Source organism: Ammospiza nelsoni, chromosome 12 (assembly GCF_027579445.1).
Source record: "Ammospiza nelsoni isolate bAmmNel1 chromosome 12, bAmmNel1.pri, whole genome shotgun sequence".
Lineage (NCBI taxonomy): Eukaryota > Metazoa > Chordata > Aves > Passeriformes > Passerellidae > Ammospiza > Ammospiza nelsoni.
The window spans coordinates 15,722,202-15,749,029 of NC_080644.1; the positions used below are offsets into that span (position 1 = coordinate 15,722,202).

At 47.0% G+C, this 26,828-nt stretch overlaps 1 protein-coding gene across 1 annotated transcript; it reads left to right on the forward strand.

Moving 5' to 3' along the window:
* The first annotated feature begins 38 nt into the window (after positions 1-38).
* On the forward strand, positions 39-26,828 carry CPNE1 (copine 1). The gene is given in 11 exon segments (XM_059480568.1): positions 39-141; positions 3,185-3,303; positions 3,664-3,727; positions 4,392-4,477; positions 4,563-4,622; positions 5,066-5,158; positions 5,160-5,197; positions 5,820-5,877; positions 5,957-6,006; positions 22,865-23,000; positions 24,702-26,828. Coding segments are annotated over 11 exon segments (1,062 nt in total). The 3' UTR covers positions 24,957-26,828.

The window sequence follows — 26,828 nt, forward strand, 5'->3', positions numbered from 1 at the left end:
GCTGTGGCGCGAGCTCGGCCGCCTCTCTGCGCACGGCAATGGCGGCCGGGCTGGCGGAAGGGATGCACAAGGGGCTTCTTTGGCGAACTCACGGGAAGCAGCCAGGCAGGACCCTCAGAACAGCAGGCTGGAACAGCAGAGGTGAGCAGACCCTGGGTGGCAAACAAAGTGGAGCAAAAAACCCGAAGCTGTGGCAGGAGCAATGGGGGTCCAGCAGTGGCAACCAGGCTCCCACAGGCAGCAGGGAGCTGCTCCCTCCAGAGGGGGAGAGGGGTCCTGGGTTTCCCCTGAGGCACTCAACAACTTGATGAGGGTCTCTTCCAGTGAGGTTGGTTGCTGAAAAGGTCCCAGTTCAACAGCTGCTCTTACGAGCAGAGGCTCACCCAGGGTTAGGAGAAGCAGTGAAGGACAAAACTCCACAGTGGTGAAGCCTTTGGGCAGCAGCAGTTCAGCACCAAATTAGTCTTGGTATCTCTGCACTTCGCAAGAGAAAATCTCCCCCACGTACCAAGCTCACTCCCCAGCTGAGACTGCAGCCAACTACACCCCTTGTCCCCTCCTCCCCATCTTGGCCACATCTTTTGTCCCTCGTAGGCAACAAATGGGAGGAAAATTCCCTGAGAGAAAGAAAAAAAAAAAAAAGAAAAATCCAAACCTTGAACAGGTGTGCTGGGCTTATTGATTGGTGGCAGTGTTCTAAGTGGTGTTTGTGAGTTGTTATTGGTGGGGAATCAACAATCTTAGGTCAGAAAGAAGTCATCTTTGTTCAAAAGTGTGCAGCAAGCATATAGAGGAGGTGACTAAGAGGTGCATATTGTCATTGGTTAGAACTGACATGATATGGTCTACACATGCTGTTTTGTGGGGCTGTATTTGCTATAGCCCAAAAATATTGTGTTGTTATTTTGTTTTGTTTGTTTTCTAGAAGCTTTCTATGCTTTGGAGTTCACTTCAGAATTATGTACTTCTTCAAAAGGATAGCTTTTTTCTGTTAGTTCATTTAAGCCAAAATTCTTGATGTATGGGCAAATAATCTCTGAAATTTCCCAATGTAGCTGTGAAAAAGGATTAAGCTGTTCATATCCTTAACATGCTGGGGAAGTTAGTCAGGGGAGTCTAGACTGATAGTCCGGAGTTTCACTAACAACACTGAAGTATATAATGTTGCACTACTGTTTTATTTTTAATTTGGAATTTGTTCCTCGAAACCTCTTGTTTGAGGCTTCCAAAAATTTACCTAGTGGTGAAACTTTGGGCAGCATACACCATTTTGGTGTATGCCCTAAACAACAACTTTGCCAGCTCTGTGTGAGGATTAAATGCTGAATATGTGTGTGAACATAAATCTTTTGATCAAATGTTATGTACTGTTATGGCAATTCTTTCTTCATTGTGATTCAGAGTGATGTTCTCCTTGTTCTGTGTTAAGAACAGCTCATATTTGTGACACAGCCTAATCTTTGTTCTGGTCTTACGAAAAATAAGTGAGAGCAGCATCTCAACCCCATAGTTACTAAATAGAAATAACAAATGTAGCAAATAGAAGTAGCAAAATAGAAATTTGTATTTGTTGGTATTCTCAGGTTTAGTGGCATATACACAAAGGCAAAATAATTTTATGTGGATTTTGAAAGTTCCTCCTGTAGATGAAAGGGGCCTTTTTCTTGCTGACTGTATTCCATGGCTTGTAATGAGTATTGGAGAGTTCATTTGTGAAGAAATAATAAATAAGTCAATACAGTGTCCTGCAGTATTGGAGGGTTTTGTTTGCAGCAACACCACTCTTTGGGCTGCCTGCAGTGAATCTTGGCCAGTCTTAGAAAAAAGCCCTTGTAAGAAGAGGTTTGTTTTAAACCATACCATGTTGTGAACTAATAACTGAACTGGTCCTTGGCATAGCTGTGAGGGGAGTAGGAGCAGGAAGGAGGGGAGAAGAGATATGTGGAGATGGCTGGATTCCCTGAAGCTCTCCAGGGGTACTGGCATAAAGGAGACTCTTCACTGGGAGTCTGCACCCTGGCTTCTGCACAAGAGAAGGCCTCCCTGGCATGATCCAGTCACTTTTGGGTGATGTGCAAACATCAGAAATGTTGGGAGAAGCCAAGTAAAGTTCAGGGAGGAGGGGTGGGAATTGCTTCATGGTGGAGTGTTTAGATGAGAAGAGCAGGAGTTAGGTGGGAAGGATGGGGGAGGAGAAGGGGAAACAGTTTCTGTGGTATCTTTTGCCATTAAGACACTGGATGATGCCACGGTGCTTCCCATTTAGGTGACTACATTAAGCCATAATTCACCTGGCTGTTTGCATGGGTTTTCCATTGATACCAGTGGAAGACACCCTTTAGATCTGAATAGTCCTGTAAAGAGCCCTATGTCAAATTCAGGTATGTAGCCATTGAATTTGACATCCTTATCAGGGTGTGAAATTACCCATGGGTTCATCTTGTCCCATTGTCCTTAGGAGAAAGCTGTCACTGTGGTTTATACTGGAGTAGCGTCAACTTGATTTCTGAAGGCAGATCTCAGAAAGAGAGTTCCTGAATCTGTGTGGCATGTGAGCTTCAGAGGAGGAAGAGGCAGCTGCTTACAACTGTCCCTTAGTTGACTGCTTCTGGAATTACTTGTGTTCTGCAGTTGAACATGTTAGAAATGCTCCTCGCTGGTGATTTTGTGGAGAGCTATGACACCATGTTCCTGTAAACTGGTTATTAATGTATTTTTATTTGTATATGCATTGCTGTTCTGCATTATCTAGTTCTGAAGCCTTCATTCTGACATAAAAATTACTGTTTATTAATAAAGTATTTATAATTTGGTTGGTATAAGATGCAGAAAGAGACAGACTTACTGTTCCATGGAAATTGGAATTTCCTTATAAATTGATACTATTGTTTGACAGAAAAAAGGAACACAGTTTGAATAATAAAGTTTTAATTGCTTGTTCCCATTACCCCATTTGCATATCTTGTCCTGAATGACCTCACATTTACACATTTGTACTGTGAAATGTTGGGGGGTTTTAATGTTTCTTTAAAATATTTATTTATTTATTTAATCTCTTCCATTTAAACCAGGGGAAGATTATTTTTTTTAAGTTTTCACCATGCATACTTAAATGGGTGAGGAAGTGAACATGTTCCTCTCTTGAGATTAACTGTGGCCGTGTGTCTTTGCTCCTGAGTTTCAGTTAGTGGTGTGGCCAGCATCTCCAGTCCTGATGGCATGGGGGAGTTCACCAGCATTGATGCAGAGCTGTCAGACAGGAGATGGGGCAGTGAGCCATGGCCTGCTTCCTCCTCCTTTCAGGTGCAGTGTGCAGATCGTGACAGTGATGGCTCCCATGACTTGTTAGGCGCTTTAGAAACGACCCTGGGCACATGCAGACAGCTGGTGCTGCCTCTCTGGTGAACTTCCTCAGCCCCTGCTTAGTCCAGATTTCAGCCTTTCAAACCCTTTCTAATATTGACCTTGGACATGCCCTTTTAGTTGTTGCCTCCAAATGTGTATTTTTGTATTATTAAGCCAACATTTAAAAATAATAAAAACTGGTGTGGGAATTATATTTCTTTGTTTTCTTTGGGTTCTGTTACCATTCCTATTTCTAAAAATATCCTTGAGCCGGTTATCTGCTGATCCTGTTGTCCGCTGAGCTACTTTTCCCAGCAGTTCAGCTTGCTTTGGCCTCTGCTGAGTCAAGTGAAAATAGAAGTGCGTTTTGATGTTGTAACAGGTGAGTCCAGAAACACAGCTTGTCTCATATAATGTATGTGCTGGAGCTGGTCCCCCTCCTGAGCACTCTGGTCACCTTGCTTGCTAACAGCTAACTGTAGTCCTTCCAAGGGGCACTTGTCTTGGTCATCCAATACTAGAGTAAGTTGAGTCACATGCTGGTGGTGCTGGTTTTGGTTTGTTTGCAGTGAAAACCTGACATCTCATTCTCCTGGAGACTGAGATTCACCTGAATTGAGGCAGCTGTATTTGCACACAGGACGTAGCCCAGGACTACTCCAGTTGCCAGCCAGCTTGATTGGGCATAATACAAAAGTGGATGGAAGTTTCTTGCCTTTTTTCTAGGCCTTGTGACTTCAGAACCAATGTGAATGAATCCAAGCAGGTAAGCACTGCCACTGGGAACCTGTGGCCCAGGCTTTTTTAGCCTTCCCACCCTGAGAATTTTGCTTCCTCTGCCTAGTGCTGGTGGCAAAAGCACTCTGTTTAGCTCATCAGATAGTGGCCAAAGTAGTCACAGACCTTTCAAAATTCAATTTCTTAATTCTGCTGGGTATTTTGGTAACTCTGAAACTGGGGGATGTGTGGCACTGTCTGTTTCAGTGATTTGCTGTCCTGTAAAGGCACATATTTTGGAACATGCTTCTGTGCTTGCTTTCTGTAAGTGGAATATGAATGCATTCATCCTGAGAAAAAAACAAAAGAAAAAAACTACAAAAACTCTGGCATTATTAGGATAAAATCCTGCAAGGTAGGAAGATTTTTGTTGGGTATCTTTTTTTTTTATTTTCTGATTGTAGTGACATGAGTAGATGATATTATATCTATTCCTCTAGATTGAGACAGAATATTAATTTCTGGACTATGTGATGGGAGGCTGCCAGATTAACTTTATGGTGAGTTGTTCCCTACTGCTTGTATTGGTAGATGACAGGACAAAAGCAGTGAGGTTGTGTTCAGTACTTTTATTGGCAGCATGAGTGACTGCAAATGCAGTATGAATTTGCAGTGATGAAGTCTGCAAAACACTAAAGGATACTGTGTTTTTGCTTTTTGTGATCAAATAGCACTTTAATGGAGCTAGGGCTTCTTAAATGTCTTTTGAGAAATTGGTTTGGTCTGTCAATGGAAAGGATTGCTATGGGTTGGAAATACCTGTACCCAAGTGGGAAAAGGGGTGCAGACTTGTGTGCATGTCCCTGCGTAGGGTTGCTGTGTGCCTGGGAGAAAAGGAACTGCGTGGTCTTGAGCTAACCCCCTGTTTCTGGATATAGTTTGTTCTTCTCATTTGTTTGTGCTGACATATCAGTGACTTGCTGCCATCATGTTGCCTGATCAGGTGGGTGTAGACTTCACTGCCTCTAGTGGAGATCCCAATTCACCAGATTCTTTTCACTACATCAGCCCAGATGGGATAAATGAGTACCTTGATTGCCATCTGGAGTGTGGGAAGTGTAGTCCAGAATTATGATACATATGTAATGATCTTGACTGATCTAGTCACCATGTCAAAAATGTGACTAGAACAGCTTGTTCTAGCCCTGCACTCTTTTAAGGATTGAAGGACTGCCTTTCCTTGGGAGATCCCTTTAGGAGCTGCTACTGTTTCCTCTTGCTTCTGTCAGTGCTAGGGAGGGCAATGGCAGCCCTTCATAATTTGCCATATTTGCTTGGCTTGTCCCTTCTGAGTCCCTTGATGCTTCAGCTGGGCACTGATCTCTTGTTGCAGATGATGCATTGCAAACATGAATACCCTATTTAGTTCAATGGGAATGGACATTGGGAGCAATGGGAGCAGTCATGTTTGTCTGCTTTGTCCTGTAGCCAGGCTGGGAGTGGTCTGGCTTTTCTTTTGCTACTTTGAAATCTCCTGAGAGTCCTGTGGGGTGCTGCACTGAGAGAAATTATCTAACTCTCAAGCCCAAGTCTGAAACCATTGGATACCTGGTGCTAGGCCATGGGCAGCTAGATGATGTACCAATTCCTTGTGGCAGGAATTCTGCCTTGGTCTCCAGCTACTTTTGGTGAATAAAACTGAAGAGTGAGTTATTACAGAATTGCTCTTTCTCATTTTTATTGTTGCCCTTTCTTTCCAGTAACAAGCTGTTTCCTGCATTTGGGTTTGGAGCTCGGGTTCCTCCTAGCTGGCAGGTAGGGCGTTCACCATGCTGGGCCCTTGCTCTGTCCATGTCTGCATTCCCTAACTGTTTGTAATGTCCCATTTCCCAAGGTATCTCATGAGTTTGCTTTGAACTTCAACCCCAGCAACCCTTATTGCCAAGATGAGAACACCTTTTTATTAATAATGCCACTGAGTGGGGTGTTGCCTTCTGGATCAAGGCAGGTGACCTAGTTCTGAGGATCAGCACGGCGGCCCACTCTCCAGGGCTGCTCGGGCCAATGACACACGCAGACACCAATATGGTGGACGGTCAAAAGGCGTTTATTACTTCTTCTCGTGGGGTCTTATAGTCTAAGGGGTCTCTACGTCAAAAGGGGGTTTGTCCTTCTTATCTATGGTTAGTAGGGAATGGAAAAGTACTGGGTAAGGAATGGAAAGTTACTGGCATTACTGTTAGTGGGGCCACATTCCTACTGTTAGTGGGGCCACATTCTTAGGGTAATCTCTTATCTTAGAGGAACAAAGGGTCCTGGCTTTCCGTGACATCGCGTGATCTTCCGCAGCGCCTTTCCCTATCTACCACATCTCCCCCCCCTTTTTCACAAATGAATGAGGTAGTCATATACTAAAATGAGGTATAAGGTTGTAACTTGACAAGGGAAAGGGGTTTTGGAAAACCTGAGTAAGCTTTTGCCAGACAAGTTCAGAAAATCTTGTGACTGGCAGTGTTCCCTGGTTGAATTCACAGCAATTGTCGTCGCCCTACGAACAGGATGTTGGTCCGTTCCAGGCGGCTCTGAACGAATGAGACCAGCTTGTTCAGCAGGCATGGTCCGAAGGTAACTGTTAGAAACAGCATCGCCAATGGACCTATCAGGGCAGAAATCAGAGTGGTTAGCCAAGGTGATTGATTGAACCAGGACTCGTACCAGCCCTGTTGGGCTTCCCTGTCTTTCTGTCTCTGAGCCAGTCGGTTCCGGAGTTCTGCCATGGAGTCTCTCACTACTCCCGTGTGGTTTGCATAGAAACAACACTCCTCTTTCAAGGTGGCACACAGGCCTCCTTGCTGCATGAACAGGAGGTCCAGGCCTCGCCTGTTCTGCAAGACCACTTCTGAGAGTGAGGAGACTGACTTCTCTAGAAAGGAGATGGATTTCTCGATCCTTTGCAGGTCCTCATCAATGGTCTGTTGCAGCTGGGACAGTCCTTGGTGCTGGGTCGCTAGGGCTGAGACACTCGTGGCCGTTCCGGCTGCTCCCAGGCCGAGCAGCATTGCGATAGTTATACCTGTCATTATTTCTCTTTTGTGGATCCGGCTGGGTTCCTCAAGAAGATGGTACATTTCTTCGTCTGAGTGGTACAGGACCCTAGAAACAATCAGAACTTGGACACAGAAGTCGTTAGAGTCATTGAATTTGGGAAGGAACACACGAGGACTCACTTCCGGATCGCTGGCAAACCCACATCCCAGATGCGGATGGGAATACCCACTTATTGTTTTTCCTGTTAGGCTTGACAATTTTGGTGCAGACGTTGCCTTTCTGCCTAGCTAGGGTTGCATTGCCAAAGCATCTGCCTCGGCCTGTGACTTGACTCAGGGTGATTCCTTTGCGAGGGGTATCCCATCTGCACTGGTGAGGGGCGTCGGCTGTGGAGTAACTGAAGGGAGTGTTTAGAGCGACTCCTTCGTAAAAGGGGGGTTTGACGTCGTAACAAAGCCAGCAGGGTTCGGTTAGGTTAGGGTCGGTTTCGTTCAGGGATACAAAGGTAGCTTCTAACATATGAAGGATTGGGTCTGAGTCTGACTCGGTTAAGCGGCTCATCTGAAAGGTTTCCGCTTGACCGGTCGGGACATTGCTGACCCCTGTGGGTAAGGTTTTGGGGTAGGTTACATTTCTCCCTTTCGGCACGCTTTTAATCGTTTTGTTGGGTCCGACCGCTCGGGGTGCCGATGGTTGGAGCCTGATAATTTGCACGTTCACCCTCTCTTTTGACCCTTGAAGGACCACTGTCCATGTTTTGCCTGTGGCCCAGCTAGGGTGTTCTGGCTGCAAGACCGTCATATTGTAATCAGTGCATGCCCAAAATCTAGGGATTTTATGTTGGTTTCGATGGAAGTTTCCGTGAGAGAAGAAGGGTGTTTTGCAGCCGATGGGTGCCCAGGTGAACTGTAAGAATTTGTCTGGTTCTTGTGGATCCTACCCAGGCCCCGACGGTCTGGCATCTGTAACTATGGTTTTGCAGCCCCAGTGCCCACAATATCCCCACCCTGGGTGATTGCAGTAGCTTTTCCCAGGGTTTGAAGCTGGGCACCAGTAGGATAGGTACGAGTGTGTGACGTGTGGGGAATAGGGGTTTACCCTTGGCTGTCCTGGAAACAGGTCGGTGATGTGGAGCACGAAGGATGGGGTGTTTGGTGTGGTGATTTCTCTGAGTACTTTGCCACTACTAAGGTGTCGCATGACCCACCTGAAGGGCCGATGGGGGTAGTGGTCTGGGCTGGCTTGCCCTCTGGCAACAAGCCCCAACAGCAAAATCGCACAGAAACACCCTTTGTGCTTGGGTCTCACCCGTGCGGGTCTCTCGGGTTCTGCCTGATGGCTTGGTGGTCTGTCACTTTCGTCTGGAACCGGGATGTACGCGTCACGAGGACGTCCCACGAACAGGTCCTGTAAACAAAGACTCGCAATTCTCGTCAGTCTCATTCCGCTCGCTATGAAGGTCCGGTTTAATCGACTTAAGTGGACACCAACTGATTTTGCCATCCTTTTTGACAGCTGCGTACCCTCGCCCCGTGAGCATCAGCCTCCAACCCCGTTCCCACTTGCCTAACTCATTTCTAATTACCACCTGTGGGCCCTCTTCTAGCGTTCGAGTGGCCCAGTGTTTTTGGACGGGACTGTTTGTTTCATCTCCCCTAGGGAATTGATTCAGTGCCAGCAAAGCGGTTGCCAGCATACGTGCCTGCTCTCCTGGGGGAATGGCATTGGCAAAGCCCTCTGCTTTTGCCAACAGTTCTATCTTGGTTTTCAGGGTCTGGTTTGCTCTCTCAACTATGGCCTGCCCGGTACTGTTGTATGGGATGCCTTGCACTAACGTGATGCCCCATTTCGAGGCGAATTCCTGTACTGGTTTGGAGGTGAAATTGGAGCCATTGTCCGTTTTGATCTGCTTGGGGATACCAAGCCAAGCCATGGCTGTCAGCCAGTGCTGAATTGTGGTTTTGGAGTTAGTTTTAAGGTGCTGTGTGGCTATGATCGTTCCGCTATAAGTGTCCACTGTCACTGCAAGCCATGCTTGGGGCTTCAGCAGTTCGCACCAGGTGAAGTCTGACTGCCAGATTTCTGAGGGCTTGAGACCTCTCGGGTTGACCCCGTAGGTCCAAAGGGGTGACTTCTGGCAATAAAGGCAGGTGGCTACCACATGTTTTGCGTCCGCTGTCGAGATTTCGCATTTCTTCGCCAGTGCTTTGACTCCGATGTGGAGTGACTCATGCAGTTGACGAGCTCTTTGCAAGGTCCAAACGCCTTTTGCTGTGGCGTCCGCTTTGTCGTTGCCGATCTGGAAGTAACCTTTGACTGGGTCATGGCTGTTGATGTGGATGACTGACACGGTGCCCTGTCGCGAGGAGAGTGCTTCTTCCAGCATTAGGGCTGCTGCTGATGTTGACACTCCTGGTCCTGCCATGGCTAGGCAGAGCCTTGCCACGAATATAGAGTCCGTTACGATGTTGAGGTGTTCGTCTTGGAAGAGTCCGCACGCCAAAACCACTGCTGCTGCCTCCAGTTGCTGCACTGACAGTGTGGGGTCACACGCTTTGACGCAGTGCCATTGCTCTCCTGCCTGCCACACTGCTGCTGCGGTTGAAGTCGTGGAGGAAGCGTCTGTGAAGACCGTTGGTCCTGGCTGCGGTCTGTCCTTGACATTCGGTGGCATGTCCATGTCGACTACGGTCAGCAGCTTAGTCCAGGGTGGCTTGGAGGAGTAGGAGATTTCTCCTCCGAAGCCAGAGAGAGCAAGGGCCAGGTACTCCGATATTGTGGCTGACTCCACGGTCGGCTGCTTGCGAAATGGAAGGTGGATGCTTGTCGGCTCGGTCCCTAGGTGTTTCAAGGCGAGTCTCCTGCCTTTCATGATGAGGCTGGCAATGCATTCGATTCCTGGGGAGAATGCATGAGCGGGTCTTCCGAGCACCACCCATTGGATCGGTCGGGCCTTTTCAGAAGGTCCTTGGGCCAGTGCTCCCACTCCCCCCTTCGGTGTAAAGTGGACGTACAGGTCCAGTGGCATGGCTGGGTTCCACCTGGCAAGCGTGCCAGTGGACATCTGGTTTTCGATGAAGTCGAGGGAGCTCGTTGCTTGCGGCGTCAGCTCCTTGGGTTCCCAGGGGTTCTTTCCTTTCAGGAGGTCGTACAGAGGGTCCATGACCTCGGGAGGAATCAGGACAATGTTGCGAAGCCACTGCAGCGATCCCACCAGGCGTTGCATGTCGTGGAGCGTCTCGACGTCTCGGTTGACCTTCATCTCGGGGGGTGTCACGTAGGAGCTTGTAATTCCTACTCCCAGGAAGGTCACGCAGGGTCCTTTCTTGATCTTTGCGCTCGCGATCTCGAAGCCGTTGGCCTGAAGGGTCTCCGTGATTGTGGACACCAGGTCATCTACTTGGCTTGTTGATGGTGCTGCGACCAGGATGTCGTCCATGTACTGGATGATGGTTGCGGTGGGATTGGAGTGTCGGACCGGCATCAGTGCTTTGTCCACGGTGATTTGGCATATGGTCGGGCTGTCGACCAGGCCTTGTGGAAGTACTCTCCATTGGAAGCGAAGGTTGGGCCGCTCGCTGTTTTGAAACGCTACGGAAAAGGCGAATCGTTCTTTGTCCTCAGAGTGCAGAGGTATTGAAAAGAAACAGTCCTTGATGTCCAGTACTGCGCATGGCTGCCCTGCGGGTATGGCTGAGTTCGCGGGTAGCAGTGTCTGGACTGGACCCATGGGTCGGATCGTCTTGTTCACTTCTCTCAGGTTGTGGACGAGACGATAGCCTTCTCCGGACCTTTTGGGGATCACGAATACAGGGGTGTTCCATGGGCTGGTGGAGGGTTCTATGTGACCCTTTTGCAGTTCGCGGTCGACCAGTTCCAGCAAGGCTGCCATTCGAGGCTCTGTCAAGGGCCACTGCTCAACCCATACAGGGTCTGATGACTTCCAAGTCAATTTGATTGGCAGTGGAGGGTGTATGGCAGTGGCCCTCATGATAAATTTGTAATCCGAAATCCGAGCATGGAAAGGACGTCCCTTCCTAACAGGGGTGGAGAATTTTGCAAAATGTAGGGGTAGATTGCTACTGTCTGTTCTGGTCCCTTTTTCGTGTGAAGTGTTATAGCCACCAGCTGGGTGCTTTTCCATGCCCGGGACTGCCCCCCCACTCCGTTCACTGGGGGAACTTCTTTGAATTGCCAATGTCCGGGCCAGTGTGCTTGGGGAAAAATCGTGCAGTCTGATCCCATGTCCGCCCAAAACTGAAACCCTATGACATGGGGATCCTGGCTGCCGTAAAGGCGGCATGTCCCCCACACCATCAGGGGCTCCTTCCCTATTTTCATGACCAAGGCCACCCAGGGATCCCACTCTGGGGCGTCCCCTGCTGTTCCTGTGACACCGGCGCGGCTTGTGGCGGTAGGGGGTGCGAAGGTATTGAGGGTGCTGCACAACTCTGCCATTGTATTGCTGGGGGGGATGCAAAGGTGACTGCTCCCTGTGGGGGCATAGGGTATGAGGGTCCCCTGCCCCACTGGGGGTTGCTGTAGCTGGGCCGCTGCATATTCCAGGTGGGAGGGGGCTGGCTGCGGCCCAGGTGCCCCCTCCCTCTCCCGTTTCCCTGGGGCGTGGATCTGCATTCCTTAGCTAAATGCCCCTTCCTTCCACACACCCAGCATGGCCCCCTACCTCCCCCTTGGCGTGGTGGAGCAGCTGCTGATAGGCACCTTGGCTGGGGGCAGTTTACTGCCAAGTGGCCTGCCTCGCCACACTTAAAACACGCCATCACGCTGGTTATTGCAGTGTGAACTGCTGCTTGAATGGGAGCTAGATGTTCCTCCTTTGCAACGTGTCTGATCATGGCAGCTATATTAGACCCCTGTGGCAGTGACCTTAAAATGTCCTTGGTGGCTGAGTTGCATTGCTGGCGTAGGCACTCTGCCAGCATGGGACCCTTCGCCTCTGAGGGTAACGCAGAGGAATCTAATGCGGCCTGAAACTTGTCCACAAACTGAGTGAAGCTCTCACTCTCACCCTGCTTTATGGAAGACCACGGCGATGGTCTGGCTACCACTTGGGAAGCATTACGGATGGCTTCTCGGGCAGCACGGGTTGTCATAACCTCATGGGCCCGCAAGCCCCTCAGCCTGTAGCTGGGGGGTGATCATAGTGGGGTCTGTGCCCATTAGCCTCTGTATGCTGGAGCTGTGCAGTGGATGGTCTGCCCCTGTTACCAAGGCTAGCTGTTTGATGCAATTGTCCTCCCATTCTTGTTTAAAAACTGTCGACGGAAGGAGACCCAGACATCAATTTGATCATCACAGGCCAATTTTATTGATCAGTACGGCGGGTTAAATACAGTTCATAATGAGCTTCATACATATTGCAAAAGTTGAGCTCAGGATTGGTCAGTTACATATCAGCACCTACGCCTACTTCTGCATTCCTATGGTTCTACTTTTGATACTTTTCACATATTCTCAGGATATATTCAGGACTAATCTCTACTCCCTCTTCTCATGTTGCAGCAAGGTCACTGCTGACCTTTCCTTTTAGCTTGCTGACTGCTGGCTTTTCTCCTTCAGCTTAACCAGCGGCATTATTTCAGCGTGGCCTTTCTCAGCTAGCCAATTATTAATAATACTCTCCACAAAAAACTATCATCCCTGCACCATCAAATATCATTCTACACGTCTGCTTAATATCAAAGGGAAGCATATCGTCCCCACCGAAAAGGCCGTCAATAAGTGTGCAAACCATGGCAGAATTAATTCCCTTATCCGCAATCGCTTTAACAATTGCCTGCACATCTTTTGGATTGACTGGTGAATAAGTCCTTTGGTTTCCGCCTGCCCCCCCCCCCCCCACGGACCGGGAACACCAAAGTGGCAGACGGAGCCCATTCCGCGCAAGCCATTTTTATTTTCCGCCAGTTTGTAAGCGGGGTTCAGTTTTTCTCTGGTAACCCCTTCACCCATGCAGGAGCGCTGTGGCTAGTGACCTTACATGCCGCTGCTCTCTCTCTGTTAAAGCTAGAATCTGAGTCGGAATCCTCCGACCCTATCTCGGGCTCAGAGCTCAAGTCCGAGTCCGAGCCGGAAGTCGAGTAACTAGACGCTTCTTGGGCTGCTCTGCCTTTTCCTCAGGCTCTGACCCCGCCCCTTCCTGCGGGGGTCGGGCCATTCCCTCCCCCTGGGGTCCCCCTGCCTCCTGCTGGGGGAGGTCCTTGCCCTACAAGGACTTAATTTGAATAAAGCGCTCTGATTGGTCTTACGCGCCTCCGTGGGGGCCGCCCCATCTCCCCACTCGCCCGTGCGTGCGTTGTTAAGTGGGCTGACTGCGTTTCCACCTCCCGCCTCCTCCTTTCCGCCCTGACCACGCGGTCCGGCGCCATTTTCAAACGTATATGGTGGGGGGGCGTTTTTATCGATCCCTATGGGGTCCGACAATCCGGCCGCGTTCCGCGCCTCCTCTGTGAGCCCCTGCCAGAACGCCTGCGCGTGCTCCCCCCCCTCCGATGGTGAGTCCGCTCGCTGAGGGGGATCTGGCGTTCGCGCCTCCACGCGTCCGCCCGGGTCAAGCACCTCCGCGGTTTGTGTCGCCGCGCCCACCCCCAACTGCGGCACGGCTAATAAACAAGTTCGCGCGGCTGTCCAGGTTTCTTGCTCTTGTCGAGCTTTCTGCAGAGCCTGGACAACTCTGCCCCACGATTTTAGGGCTTTCCCTGAGCCCGAGGACATAGTGTCCTCCGCCAGAGGTTTTGTACAATTATCCCACACGTCCGAATGTAGGACGTCCACAGGGCTTTCAGTAGCCCCAAGCTTAATCAATCTCAGCAATGCGAGAGTTAAATCTCTAAGTTTACATTCTATACCCCATTGTGCATGCATCTCTGTTACGACCTTCGTGATGGCTTCCATGGTCCACGCTGGTCCGGAGGCGTCCTTCCCGCTGTGGTCAGACCTGCTGCCGCAGCCGCTGTCCTTTTTCCAGGAGAATCCCCGTTCCCCGGGCGCAAGCTGCTTCCTGGGTTTTGGGCACCAAATGTTGCCTTCTGGATCAAGGCAGGCAACCTGGTTCTGAGGATCAGCACGGCGGCCCACTCTCCAGGGCCGCTCGGGCCAATGACACCACCAATATGGTGGACGGTCAAAAGGCGTTTATTACTTCTTCTCGTGGGGTCTTATAGTCTAAGGGGTCTCTACGTCAAAAGGGGGTTTGTCCTTCTTATCTATGGTTAGTAGGGAATGGAAAAGTACTGGGTAAGGAATGGAAAGTTACTGGCATTACTGTTAGTGGGGCCACATTCTTAGGGTAATCTCTTATCTTAGAGGAACAAAGGGTCCTGGCTTTCCGTGACATCGCGTGATCTTCCGCGGCGCCTTTCCCTATCTACCACAGTGGGGGAGATGTTTGAAGTGCTGTGTTTATTTCACAACTGGTAGAAATCAAATGCAGCACCAAGACATGGGGCAAATATAGCTTTACTCTCACCTTGATGCTGACAAAAGCAGATGTGTGTTGATGCGGGCAAGCTCCATAACCTTCAGTGAAAGGGTCTAGATTTAATTGGTTGTCAGTCTGTACTGAAATTTTTGTTGCTTCAAATTGGTTACTTCTGCTGGGTTACAGGTGCCAGTGGATTCAGCTCAGCCCTTTGCCTGTGCTTGTTAAGATTCCAGAGCCACCATCTGCTGAGGCTGTTAGAAACCAGGATTTCCCCACCAGCAATGTGGATATGTTTGACCACTCTCTTTTCAAGTTTGTCTTAAAAGCTTGCTTTTCTTCATAGCCATCTTCTTCAGAGGAGGTGGTTTCAGGTTATATTTGGTTTGTATGGCAATGTTTTGGTAGTGGGGGCTACAGGGGCAGTTTCTCTGACAAGCTGCCAGAGTCTTCCCTGGTATCTAATGGAGCTGATGCCAGCCAGCTCCAAGACAGACTCATCACTGGCAAAGACCAAGTCCATCAGTGAGGGTAGGATAACAGATTTAAGAAGGAGGAAAAAAACCTTGTGTGACAGCACGCAGAGGGAAGGAGTGAGAATATATTAGAGGATCAATACTAGAGACACCAAGGCTGGTAAATAAGAAGGAGGAGAAAGTGTTCCAAGCACTCAAGCAGAGAATGCATCTTGTGGGAGGGACCTACACAGGCAGTTCATTAAGATCTGCAGCTTGTGGGGAGGACTCATATGGGAGACGTTTATTGAGGATTGTTTCCTGTGGAAGTGACCCTTTGCTGGAGCAGGGTAGGAGTGAGGAGAGACTTTCCTCTGAAGAAGGAGCAGCAAAGATGATATGTGAACTGACCACAGACCCCATTTGCTGTACCCCACTGAGGAGGGAGGAGAGAGAGAATTTGGGAGTGAATTTGAGCCCCAGAAGAGGGGAGGTGAGGGGAAGATGTTTTCAAGATTTAGTTTTTACTTTTTTTTATCCTATTCAGATTTGATTAGCAACAAATTCATCTGATTTCCCCATGTCAAATCTGGTTTGCCTATGATGGTGGGTGCTGAGCAATCTCCCTGTCCTTATCTTGATCCATGAGCCTGTTGGAGAATTTTGCTCAGACATGGCTTATAGAGTTTTGTTCAGACATGCCATAATAATATACAGCTGATTGAAAAGTAAAAGGCAGCTGTAAGCAGCAAATTCTCAAGCATGTTCCTGTAAACAGCAGAGTTCTCAGGCTTGTTTTTTAATAACAAGTAAATACCTTGTCCTTGGATAGTTATGGGAAAGCAGAGTGACAAACATGGAGGCCTTGAGAACCGTTCACAACAGGATGAGAAAAACAAGTCTTGGTCTCAATAACAAACCACAGGTATTGAAAACAAAAGGAGGGGTTGGTGTGTAATCTGTAGCCAATGATGAGCTCGGGTTTTGCAATATGTATGAACTTAATTAACACGGTTATAAAATGTGCATGTTGTATCAATAAATCGGAGTTTGATGCTGATCAAAGGATGGGTCGTCTCCCTTCGCCTCGTCAAATGGTGACACCCGATCGTGACACGGCAATGCACCACGGAGGAGGGAAGACACGGGTCAGGTCCTGAGCAGCCGGGATGGCAGTAAACGCGAAGAAGAAAAAAAAAAAAGGGATAAAAAAGAAGCTGAGACGCGTCGTGCCTCGGGTGTCGTACAGGCGAGCACGACTGATACGTGCTGCACGGACCTTGAAGAGGCTGCAATCAGCGCTGACGATTTTAGGTATGGAAAGGCAAGCAGCATATGATTTATTTACTGCCTTTTTACAAAAACGGCAGGTTAAGGGGATAGATTTGCAGAAGGATTTACCAGGGCTTTTATCTTATGGCTATGATAGGGGAGTTTTCCTTAACCCCCATATGGTTCACGAGTTAACGGAATGGTGTAAATTTGGTGATTTATTATGGGAAGCTACTTTAGAGGGTGATAAAACTGCCAAGAAGTTAGGTAAATTATGGTGGGTCGTTCGCAATTAATTACTGCAGTTTCAGGTCGAGAAAGAGGCTGCCCAGCAGGCTAACGCTGCTCATGGGTGTAATAAAGGATACGATCCGGACAGGGGATTACCATTAGCCCCTGCAATGAGGACGGTTTTATTACCTGCTTCGCCGCCCTCTTCAGCAAGCCAGGCTACACAGAGCACTTCTGAGGCTTCCACACCCCCTGAACAACAGCAGCCATGGCCGAGACCTCCTGATCATCTCCCGAAAATCAATGAGCTGATCCCTGGGGCGGAAAACGACCTAGTGGGGGCTATTGCAAGGGAACAGAGGTTGGCGTGGGCTGCGCTTGCCACAGAGGCAATGAAAAAGGGTGATAAGGAAATGATCAGCGCTGTTACCGAGCTGGCTTGCCCTGTTGTATTCACCCCGCAGGTGGGAGGGGGCATGCAGGCTACTATTACTGCTCTTGATTGGAAATTGCTGTCTCAACTGTGATCTACTGTTAGTCAGTTTGGAGTTAAAAGTGAGCCAGCCAAACAGATTATATTTTTGATACTAGTCTCCTTCTCGTTAACAATTGTCGTGGATTAGCTAAATTGGTTTTTACTCAACATCAGCAGTTGTTATTTAATGCTCATTGGCAAGGGCTTTTTAACGAGTATGTGGCGGTCCAGAGGCAGCCTGGAGACCCTCTCCATGGCATAACTGTTAATGAGCTTATGGGCCTGGGACCTTTTCTTCGTACTGAGGCACAAGCTCTATTGGGCCAGGAGAAGTGCCGGGAGGCTGTGAGGTTGGTCAGGCTTGCTATAGAGAGGGTAAAAGAACCAGGAGGGATACCCATGTATATGGGAATTAAGCAAGGGGCAGAAGAGTCATTTGGGTCATTTATTGATAAGGCTGCTGCCGCAATTGAAAGGGCTGGGGTGCCAGAATATCTTAGGGAGGCATTACTCAAGGAGTGTGCTCTCCAAAATTGTAATTCTGCTACTAGGAGAGTGCTTAATACTCTGGGTGCCAATTGGACTATAGAGGAGGCATTAGAGAGGATGGCTTTGGTGCCAACAGGAGCAGAAGCCTTTGTAGTAGATGCAATCAAACAATTAGGGCTAAGCTTACAAGAACAGGCAAAGACCTCTCAGAATCAGGTGTTAGCTGCTCTTGCACCTCTTCAAACGTCAGCAGCACTGCCTCCAACGGCTAGTTGGTGCCAGAACCGCAGTGACCACGCACCAACAGAAGTCGTCGCTGCAGCATCAGCACCCTTTCCTGTCTCCAACCCGACACCACAGGGAGCTTTGGCTTGGAACCACCAGCCACCGTAGAAACTATGCTGATAACCTCGCACCCACGGAAAATTCCGACAGGGATTCATGGACCTGTGTTATACAGGGTCAAGCTGGGTGCTCTGCTGTTCGGAAGATCATCTGCGTTGGGACTATTTGTTTTGCTTGGTGTCATTGGTTGAACTATATGTTATGGTGCATACTCCTTTCCCACCACTTCAAATTAACAAAGGACTGAGAATTGCTCAGCTGGTGCCACTTGAGCCAAATGACTAAGGGATTACAGACTGTAAAAGGACAAGAGAGGGGAGAAATGGTTTTGAATCCACCGGAGGACTTACCTTACTGACTTTGAACCTTTCTGAGAGACCCAAGAAAAGGGTGGAAGTGGAATTTCAAGGACAGAAAGGATCATTTTCAGGCTTGTTGGACACTGGGGTCGATTCCAGCATTATTAGCCCTAGCTGTTTGCCTCCTCTCCGGGTTCGCATGAATGAAAACAGCTAACAGCTTTCTTTTCTTAGTCCAATTACCACCTACTGTGCAATGCCTGATAAGGCAGGACATTATGGCTCAGTTGGGGGTGGTTTTAACCCTTTGGGGTAAAAGCCATTGCTCGGACCGTGGCTGGGGAACCTTATAGAGATACTGGGTGTGCTTTTAAATGCTTTTGCTTATTTTACTTTGTGTTTTTAATTGTATTCAAGATATGGTCAGTAGAATGATAGAGAAACCCTGGCAGACTAACCTCCTTGTGCAAAAAAGAAAAAAGGGGGAATTTGTTGGAGAATTTTGCTCAGACATGGCTTATAGAGTTTTGTTCAGACATGCCATAATAATATACAGCTGATTGAAAAGTAAAAGGCAGCTGTAAGCAGCAAATTCTCAAGCATGTTCCTGTAAACAGCAGAGTTCTCAGGCTTGTTTTTTAATAACAAGTAAATACCTTGTCCTTGGATAGTTATGGGAAAGCAGAGTGACAAACATGGAGGCCTTGAGAACCGTTCACAACAGGATGAGAAAAACAAGTCTTGGTCTCAATAACAAACCACAGGTATTGAAAACAAAAGGAGGGGTTGGTGTGTAATCTGTAGCCAATGATGAGCTCGGGTTTTGCAGTATGTATGAACTTAATTAACACGGTTATAAAATGTGCATGTTGTATCAATAAATCGGAGTTTGATGCTGATCAAAGGATGGGTCGTCTCCCTTCGCCTCGTCATGAGCCTTATTGTGTTTTCTCTCCCTTGTCCAGCTGAAGAGTGGGGTGATAAATGGCTTTGATGGGCATCACATATCCAGCCAGGGTCACCCCAGCACACTGCTGTATTTAAGGGCAGATCCCAATGCTAGATCATGACCTTTAAGGGCTGAGATCTCTCAGTGTGCTGTCACACAGAATTGTTCTTGAACAAGCATTTTTCACTTATTTTTTTTTCTCTGGTCTTAGGCCAACAAAAAGTTGAAGTAGAAATCCAGTGCTAATATCCAAGCATTTCTTCTCAGTTCAGCCTTGTCTGCCTCACTGGGATCTGGGTCTGTGATCTTTTAGAGTCTTTGTGCAGCAGTTTTGAGCAGTACCATGCTAAAACCTGATGATGGACAATGTAAACAGTGACAAATGAAGCTTCATTGATACAAGCCAGGAATAGGCCAATTTAGATGGATCCATAGAAGAGTACGTACCATCTAAAATAGGACTTAAAAAAAAATTGTTTGGTTAAACTGAAAAAAGCTTTTTGCATTAGAAAACCTCTTAGAGATTGCCATTTCTGTTACAGAAATGGTTGAATTTTCAATCAGGGATTGTTTTCTCACTTCTACACAAAGAAAATGAAAAGATAGTGTTCCCAAGAGCTTCTGACCTTGTCTAATTAGGACATAACCAATTAAACAAGGTAAATAGACAAGGTAGAAAGGAGGAGTAAACATAGTCTTCAGCATATCTTTGCTAGGTTATTTTTCCTGCAATTTCATAGAATCAGAGAATGGTTTGAATTGGAAAGGACATTAAAGATCATCTAGTTTCAGACCCCTGCTATGGGCAGGGAGACCTTTTGCTAGACCAGGGCTGCTCAGAGTTCTATCCAACCTGGCCTTGAACACTTCCAAGCAAGGGGCAGCCACAACTACTCCGGGCAACTTGTTCCAGTGCCTCACCACCCTCACAGCAAAGAAGTATCTAATCTAAACCTACTCTCCGTTTGAATCCATTCCTCTTTTTCCTGTCACTACATGCTCTTGTAAAAAGTCCCTGTCCATCTTTCTTGTAAGCCCCCCTTAGGAACTGGAAGGCTGCAATTATGTCACCCCTAAGCCTCCTGTTTTCCAGGCTGAACAAACCCAATTCTCTCAGCCTTTCCTCCTAAGAGAGGTGCTCCATCCCCCTGATTAACCTGGTGGCCTCCTCTGGACTGGTTCCACCAGGTTCATGTCTGTCTGGCACTGAGGACTCCAGAGCTGGATGCAGCACTGCAGGTGGGGCCTCAGCTGAGGGGACTGGAGGGGCAGAATCCCCTCCCTTGACCTGCTGCCCACACTTCTTTTGATGCAGCCAGGACATGGTTGGTTTCTGGGTGCCAGCACACACGGCCGGGCGTGTGCCGCCTCTCATCCACCAGCACCTCCAAACCCTTCTCATCAGGGCTGCTCTCGATCTGTTCCTGCCCCGGTCTGGATCAATACTGGGACTGATACCCAGCTCAGATGCAGCACCAGCATCTGGCCTTGTTAAACCTCAGAGATTCCTGTGGGCCACTTCTCAGGCTTGTCCAGGTCTCTCTGGATGGCCCTGTCCTTCAGGTGTGTCATCTGCAAACCGGCTGAGGGTACACTTGTTCCCTTCATGTACTAATGAAGATATTAACCAACACTGGTCCCAGTATGGACCCCTGAGGGACCCCACTTGTCACTAAGGTGCATTGGGTCTCTGAGCCATTGACCACTCCTCTCTGGATGTGACTGTCCAACCACTTTGTTACCCACCTAACAGTCCACTCATCAACTTCATCTCTCTCCAATTTAGAGAGAAGGATGTTGTGGGGATCTGTGTCAAAGCCTTTACAGAAGTCCATATAAATGACATCTCTGTCCCCTCCCTTGTCTACTGAGCGATGCCGTTGTGCAAGGCCACTGGGTTGGTCAGGGAGGACTTGCCCTTGGTGAAGCCATCTATGGGTCCCACAGACTTAAGCACATTCAGATACCTCAGGTGATCACACACCCGATCTTTACTTACAGTGGGAGGGACTTAGCTCCTCCAGTCCTCAGCCTGCTGTCCATCCACTCAAGAGGTGTGGAAAGAGAGTTTGCCATTGAAGGCTGAGGCAAAAAAGCTATTGGGTACCTCAGCCTCCTCATCTGTTGTTACCAGTTTTCCGGCATTGTTGATCAGGGTCTAACACCTTTGACTTTTCTTTTCTGGTTAATGGGCCTATAGAAGCTCTTCCTTTTACCCTTTACCTACTTTGTCAGGTTCAGTTCCAGCTCCACCTTGGCCACCCCTACACAACTGAACTTTATACTCTTCGTGGGTGACCTGTCTTAGCTTCAACTGTCTATGCATTTGTTTCTTTCCCTTTAGTTTGACCAGCAGTTCCCTACTCAGCTATAGTGGTGTCTTGCCTTCCTTGCCTGATTTCTTGCTCCTGGGATTGCTAGCTTTTGTGTTCTATGGAAAGCTTCCTTAAAAGTCTGCCAAGCTCTGTTCTTCTCCCTTGTCCCCGAGGGCAGTATCCTAGAGGATCCCACTGGTTGTCTCTCTGAAGAGCTGGAAGTCTGCTTTCCTAACCTTCAGGAGCCTAATTTTACCTGACCCATATTTGTCAGGACTGCCAATTTCATCAATGCAGTCAGTGCAGGTTGTCTCTGATCTTGATGTTCCCAATTTGCTGCCTTGCGTTGGTGACCAGCAGATCCAGTAATGCATCCTCTCTGGCAGGGCTGTTGATTATGGGGGTCAAGAAGTTATCTTCTTCCATGCATTCCTGGAGTCTCCTGGATTGCCTACAGCTCACTGTGCTACTTTCCCAGCAGACACCAGGACAGTTCAAGTCCCCCAGCAGGACTAACAAGAGCCTCCCGTAGCTGGAGCAGAAAGGTTTCATCAACAGGCTCCCCTTGATCCGGCAGTCTGTGGTGGACCCCAACCATGAAGTTCCCTTTGTTGCCTTGGTCACTAATTTTTACCCACAGGCTTTCTATCTGATTTTACCCACATAGCTGCTCTTCACACTCAGTCCACCTCTTGGTATAGAGGGCAGCCCTTCCACCTCTTCTTACTCTCCTGTTCCTTCCTGACAGCCTGTAGCCATCAATAGCTGTATACTCTAGTGACAGGGTTCCCATGGATGTCCCACCAAGTTTCAATAAGGGCACAAAGTTGTAGCTTTCTAGGAGCACCAATGGCTTCCAGGTCCTCCTGTCTGTTGCTTGTGCTCTTTGTGTAGGTGTAAAGCACTCAGCTGGGCTGTATCGCCTTCCTGGAGGAATATTCATCATTCCTTTGAGATAATTTTCTGCTGTTTCCCTTTTGGCTTTTATTACCATAGGAAAGCCTGGCTTGTCTCTGTAAGTGTGCAGGTGTGTTCCAATGATACTTACACACTTCAAAGTCAGCAGGGTATAGATGCACTTTAGCTGGGCTTTTGATTTCACCCCCCGATGCTGGCATGTCGGTCCTAGGCTCATGTCTGCCAAGTCTGGTCTTATTGCCTTCCCCTTCAAACCTAGTTTGAAGCCTTCTCAATCAGCCCTGCCAGCTCAAAAGCTAAAATCCTGAACTTTCTGATGTTAAAGGCACAAAAACTAATGTGAAGAACTGTAGAATGGGGAAGAAATGTGCAAATCCTATCTCTGCAACTGTCCACTATTTTCATCTCTATGCTTCCTGTATTTCCAGTTACGCCGCTGCTTTATTTTCCCTTCAGGAGTTCACAGCTGTGTCAGTTGTCTTCTGGCTATGCTGTTTAGTAATGCTTATAAAATAATGACTGGAGGAATTGTGGGCTCTTGTGCAGCTTTCCGTCCTTGTGTTGTAGGGATCCAAGGAATAACGGATGCCTACCACCGAATTCTGCCGCAGATCCAGCTCTACAGGCCAACCAACTTCTCTCCTATTATAAACCATGTGGCAAGGTTTGCAGCACACTTGCTGCAACAAGGAACTGCTGCAGTAAGTGCAAGGTCTTTATTGTGGATATGCTTTGCGTTGATGTTTCTGTTTTCCATGTTGATGGTTGAATAGAATGGAATAGTAAATTGATGTTAACTTCCTTCCTTTGAATTCCAAGTTTGGTCTTCTGTTGTCAGCCTACAGAGAGCATGTCGATGCTCTCTCTTGGTACATACTCATATGAACCTATACTGGGTAGACACATTAGTTTCATTGCTCAAGTGATATTTATTTCTCTCCCAGTTTGCTGACACTGTTCTTACTGTTGCGTTGTACAGGGGTGCTGTGTTGGCTGTTCAGCCAGTTGGACTGAGGCAGCAGTTGCCTTGCTCTAATCTCTCTTACCAAGCTCTGTTACCTGTAGGGCATGCACATAGAATAGAGTTTTGTGCTGAAAAATTTTGCTCTCAAGAATGTTGAGAAAAAACCTCTAAGCAGCTACCAGAGGGCTTGACTGTCTGTCCCACCATAGTGGCATGGAGTCTGAGAACTGTTCAATCACTGTGCTGATTGCAGAGCATCTGTGCTTCTCTATGGTCATGGGCTCATTTGTGTGCTGGTGTGGCCATGTTTGCTGTTAAAATTTTACTTCATTTCTTTAAAACTTAATTTGTTTTGCTTAAGAATGAAGGACTTGGATGTACTGATAGATTTTAGCTGATTTCATTCTGACAGACCAAACAGAAAATTTTGACATATACTGTGCTACTTGTTTTATCACCAAGCTCTGTCAGTATTTTGGTGCTCCTTAATGTTTGTATGTATATCAAATATATTTCCCATGCTGTGAGCCACTTGGGCTAAGGAGATCCATTTCTTGCATTTCTGAGGGTATTTTTTAACTTTCCCAGCACTTTGGGGAAATATTCCTCATTCTTGTAATGTGTTAAATATCTCTACTTTTTCTTTCAGATTTAAACCTAACTATTTAAATAAAGAATCAGCATTTGGGTACAGCAATTTGTATTAACTGTGCTTTGGAATTGGAAATTCAGTTTTCTCTTATTTTCATTGTGTCTGCCTCCTTTTAAGTCTGTAAATAGCTGCTATAAAACAGCAGTTGCTCATTTCAAAACCAGGTACTGAACTTCAGCTTCTGGAAAATTATAGAAATTTTAAACACTTTACCACACTAAGACATTGGTTTGAGGTACTCCTTTCTTTCTGGAAAAGCTCTTGTTCCCTTCATGTTACCTCTAGAACCTCTCATGGTTTTTATCACTGCTGTGTTTTGGATATCTAATACTTCTAATGCTTCTAATTAGACACACCTGAATTAAATTATCGATAAAAAAAGAACCAAGGCTTTTTGAGTTATACTGCAGGGATATTAAATATCTCTAGCTTTTCTGAATGCCAGTCAGTAAAACAGCACCTATCAGTGAATTTCATATGCAGCTGTGTTTATTTACTAGTACTTTTTGTCTCTAGTACTTTTTGCCTATTGATGTAACTGTTCTTTATAAATTGAACTTAATACTTTCTCTTTTTTCTAGTACAGAGAATATTGGAAGTGCACAGTGAAAATCATTAGGCATAGGAAAAATGCGAATGAACATAAGTTTCTTTAATGTTCTGGTTTTGTCTCATGCACAGCAATATTTGATTTCTTTCTTAGCATAAGGGAGTGCTCTATCTGCCTTCAGTTATGTGAGCTCTGATGTTGAAATACCTAACTGTATGCTTTCTCATGTTTTTCAGCAATACTTTATCTTGCTGATCATCACAGATGGAGAGATCACTCATCTAGACCAAACTAGGCAAGCCATTGTTAATGTCTCTAATCTGCCCATGTCCATTATCATTGTTGGTGTTGGTGAAGCCAGTTTTAAAGCAATGGAGTTCCTTGATGGAGACAGTGATGTTCTGAAATCTGTGACAGGAGAGCCAGCTGCACAAGACATTGTCCAGTTTATGCCTTTCCAACAGTTCAAAAATATATGTTTTTTTTTTTAATTCAGAAGAGTCCCATTGCCAGGATGTATGCATCCTAAAAATGACCACGGTCTTGACAAGGCAGCAAGCTGCATGCTCAGAGGACATGCCTGTGCAGCTTGTTCCCAGTGAGAGTTGAGATGTTGGCTTCTATGTTCAAAGCTGTATCTTGCTGTCTTGCCATTCTTGAGAGCCTTCATTGTATAATTGATTTCACATACTATCTCTTGGCTATTGCAGACTTAAAGGGGATGCTCTCTGTCCTGGGATATGAACATTTAGCAGAGAACTGAGATCATACTGTCAGTCTCTGATGTTGAGGCCCATGAGTGATTGAAGATGAGGTCAGTCTTTGCTGCTGTCGAAAGCAGTCCAGTCACACACCAGCTCCCTGACTTCCACTGTTGGCATTGGTGTTCATGCATTTTGCATAGTCTATTGGCTTGAGTGATTCAAATGAAAACCCAAAATGAGAGACCTTGCTAGTGGCTAGGGCAGTTTTCACTCAGACTGGGGCCACATAAGGGCTATGTGAGTCTGAGGTTGAAGTGAGAACAAGTGGTTTTTCATCAGCAGCGTTCACTGAGACTGACTGGAAATGCTCCTAAAGCTGTAGCAAGCAATTCTTAAAACAGAATGAGCAGGGGAGGTGTTCTGAATTCTCTAAGAGAGTGTTTCACTAGGCTACCAAATCTGTTCTTTGTGGTATTTTTGATTTATTCTCCCCATTCTCCTTTCAGGCTTCCCAGGAAGCACTTTCCCAGATAGTTCTGGCTGAAGTGCCCAAGCAGCTAGTGTCGTAATATGAATGGCCAGGATGGCCCCCCCTGAAACTGCCAGAAATCAAGGTGATGTAGATTCAGCTAGCCCTGGCTACCTGTAGCACTGGGGTGAAGGAGAGCTGCCTGCAGCCACACTCTCTCTTGCACACTGTGGATGCTCGGTGCCTTGAGATTGCACCAGTCACGCCACTTCTTTCACCTATTTGCGCTGAGTCTTTGATCTTTCAAAGATTTCTATTGAAAGAAGTGTAAATACAGAAAAACCTCCAAGTGCTGGAAGTTTTTGTCACAGAAAGATTGACCTTGTTTGTTTTCCACCTTACAACAGCGACACTTTGTGATACATCACACTGCACATAGTTGCTTGACACAGCCCATCTGCTGCTCACTATGAGGGTAGGCCTCTGAACTGAGCTGCTCTAGTGCTGACCTTGGTGATAGAAGTGTTGCACCTGTGTTTGCTGTAATGACACTTACCATGTGCTCCTGGATAGGTGTCTTTTATCAAGCTGCCTTTCAAATGGATGTGACCAAAGACTGTTGGTCGGATGCCTGAGGTAGTTCCTGTTGTCTTCATAAAGTGCCAGTATATTTTTTTTATGTTTCAGTGACCATACCTTTCTGACCATACCTTTCTTTTTAATCACATTTTTCTATTAGCAAAATTTCTTTCTGTGATGAACTCCTGCTTGAAGCCATTGTTATAGTTCAAGAACACGGCACTTGGCTTATTTATGTGGGTTAAATGAGAATTAATCATTAATTAATGGAATTGGGGTGAGATTAATGAGTCATATTAATGTGACTTTAAAAATCCTGCAGATGGGAACACTGAAATGAAGATGCTTTGAGTGAATTCTTTATATTACACAAGTTACAAAGTGAAGAAGTAACTTTTCTGTGGAAGTCCAAGGAGGTGCCACCTCAGTAGTGTGAAGTGTGTATTACATGATCTGGGGACTATAGAACAGGCATATGATAGCAAAGCACAAATGTTTTGAGGAAGTTGGTTTATTTCAAAGTAGAGACAAAGAAGCTTGGGGTTGTCATTGCACTACAAGTTTCAACACTTTCAGTTATATAAATAAATATCCTACTTTGACTTAGATAA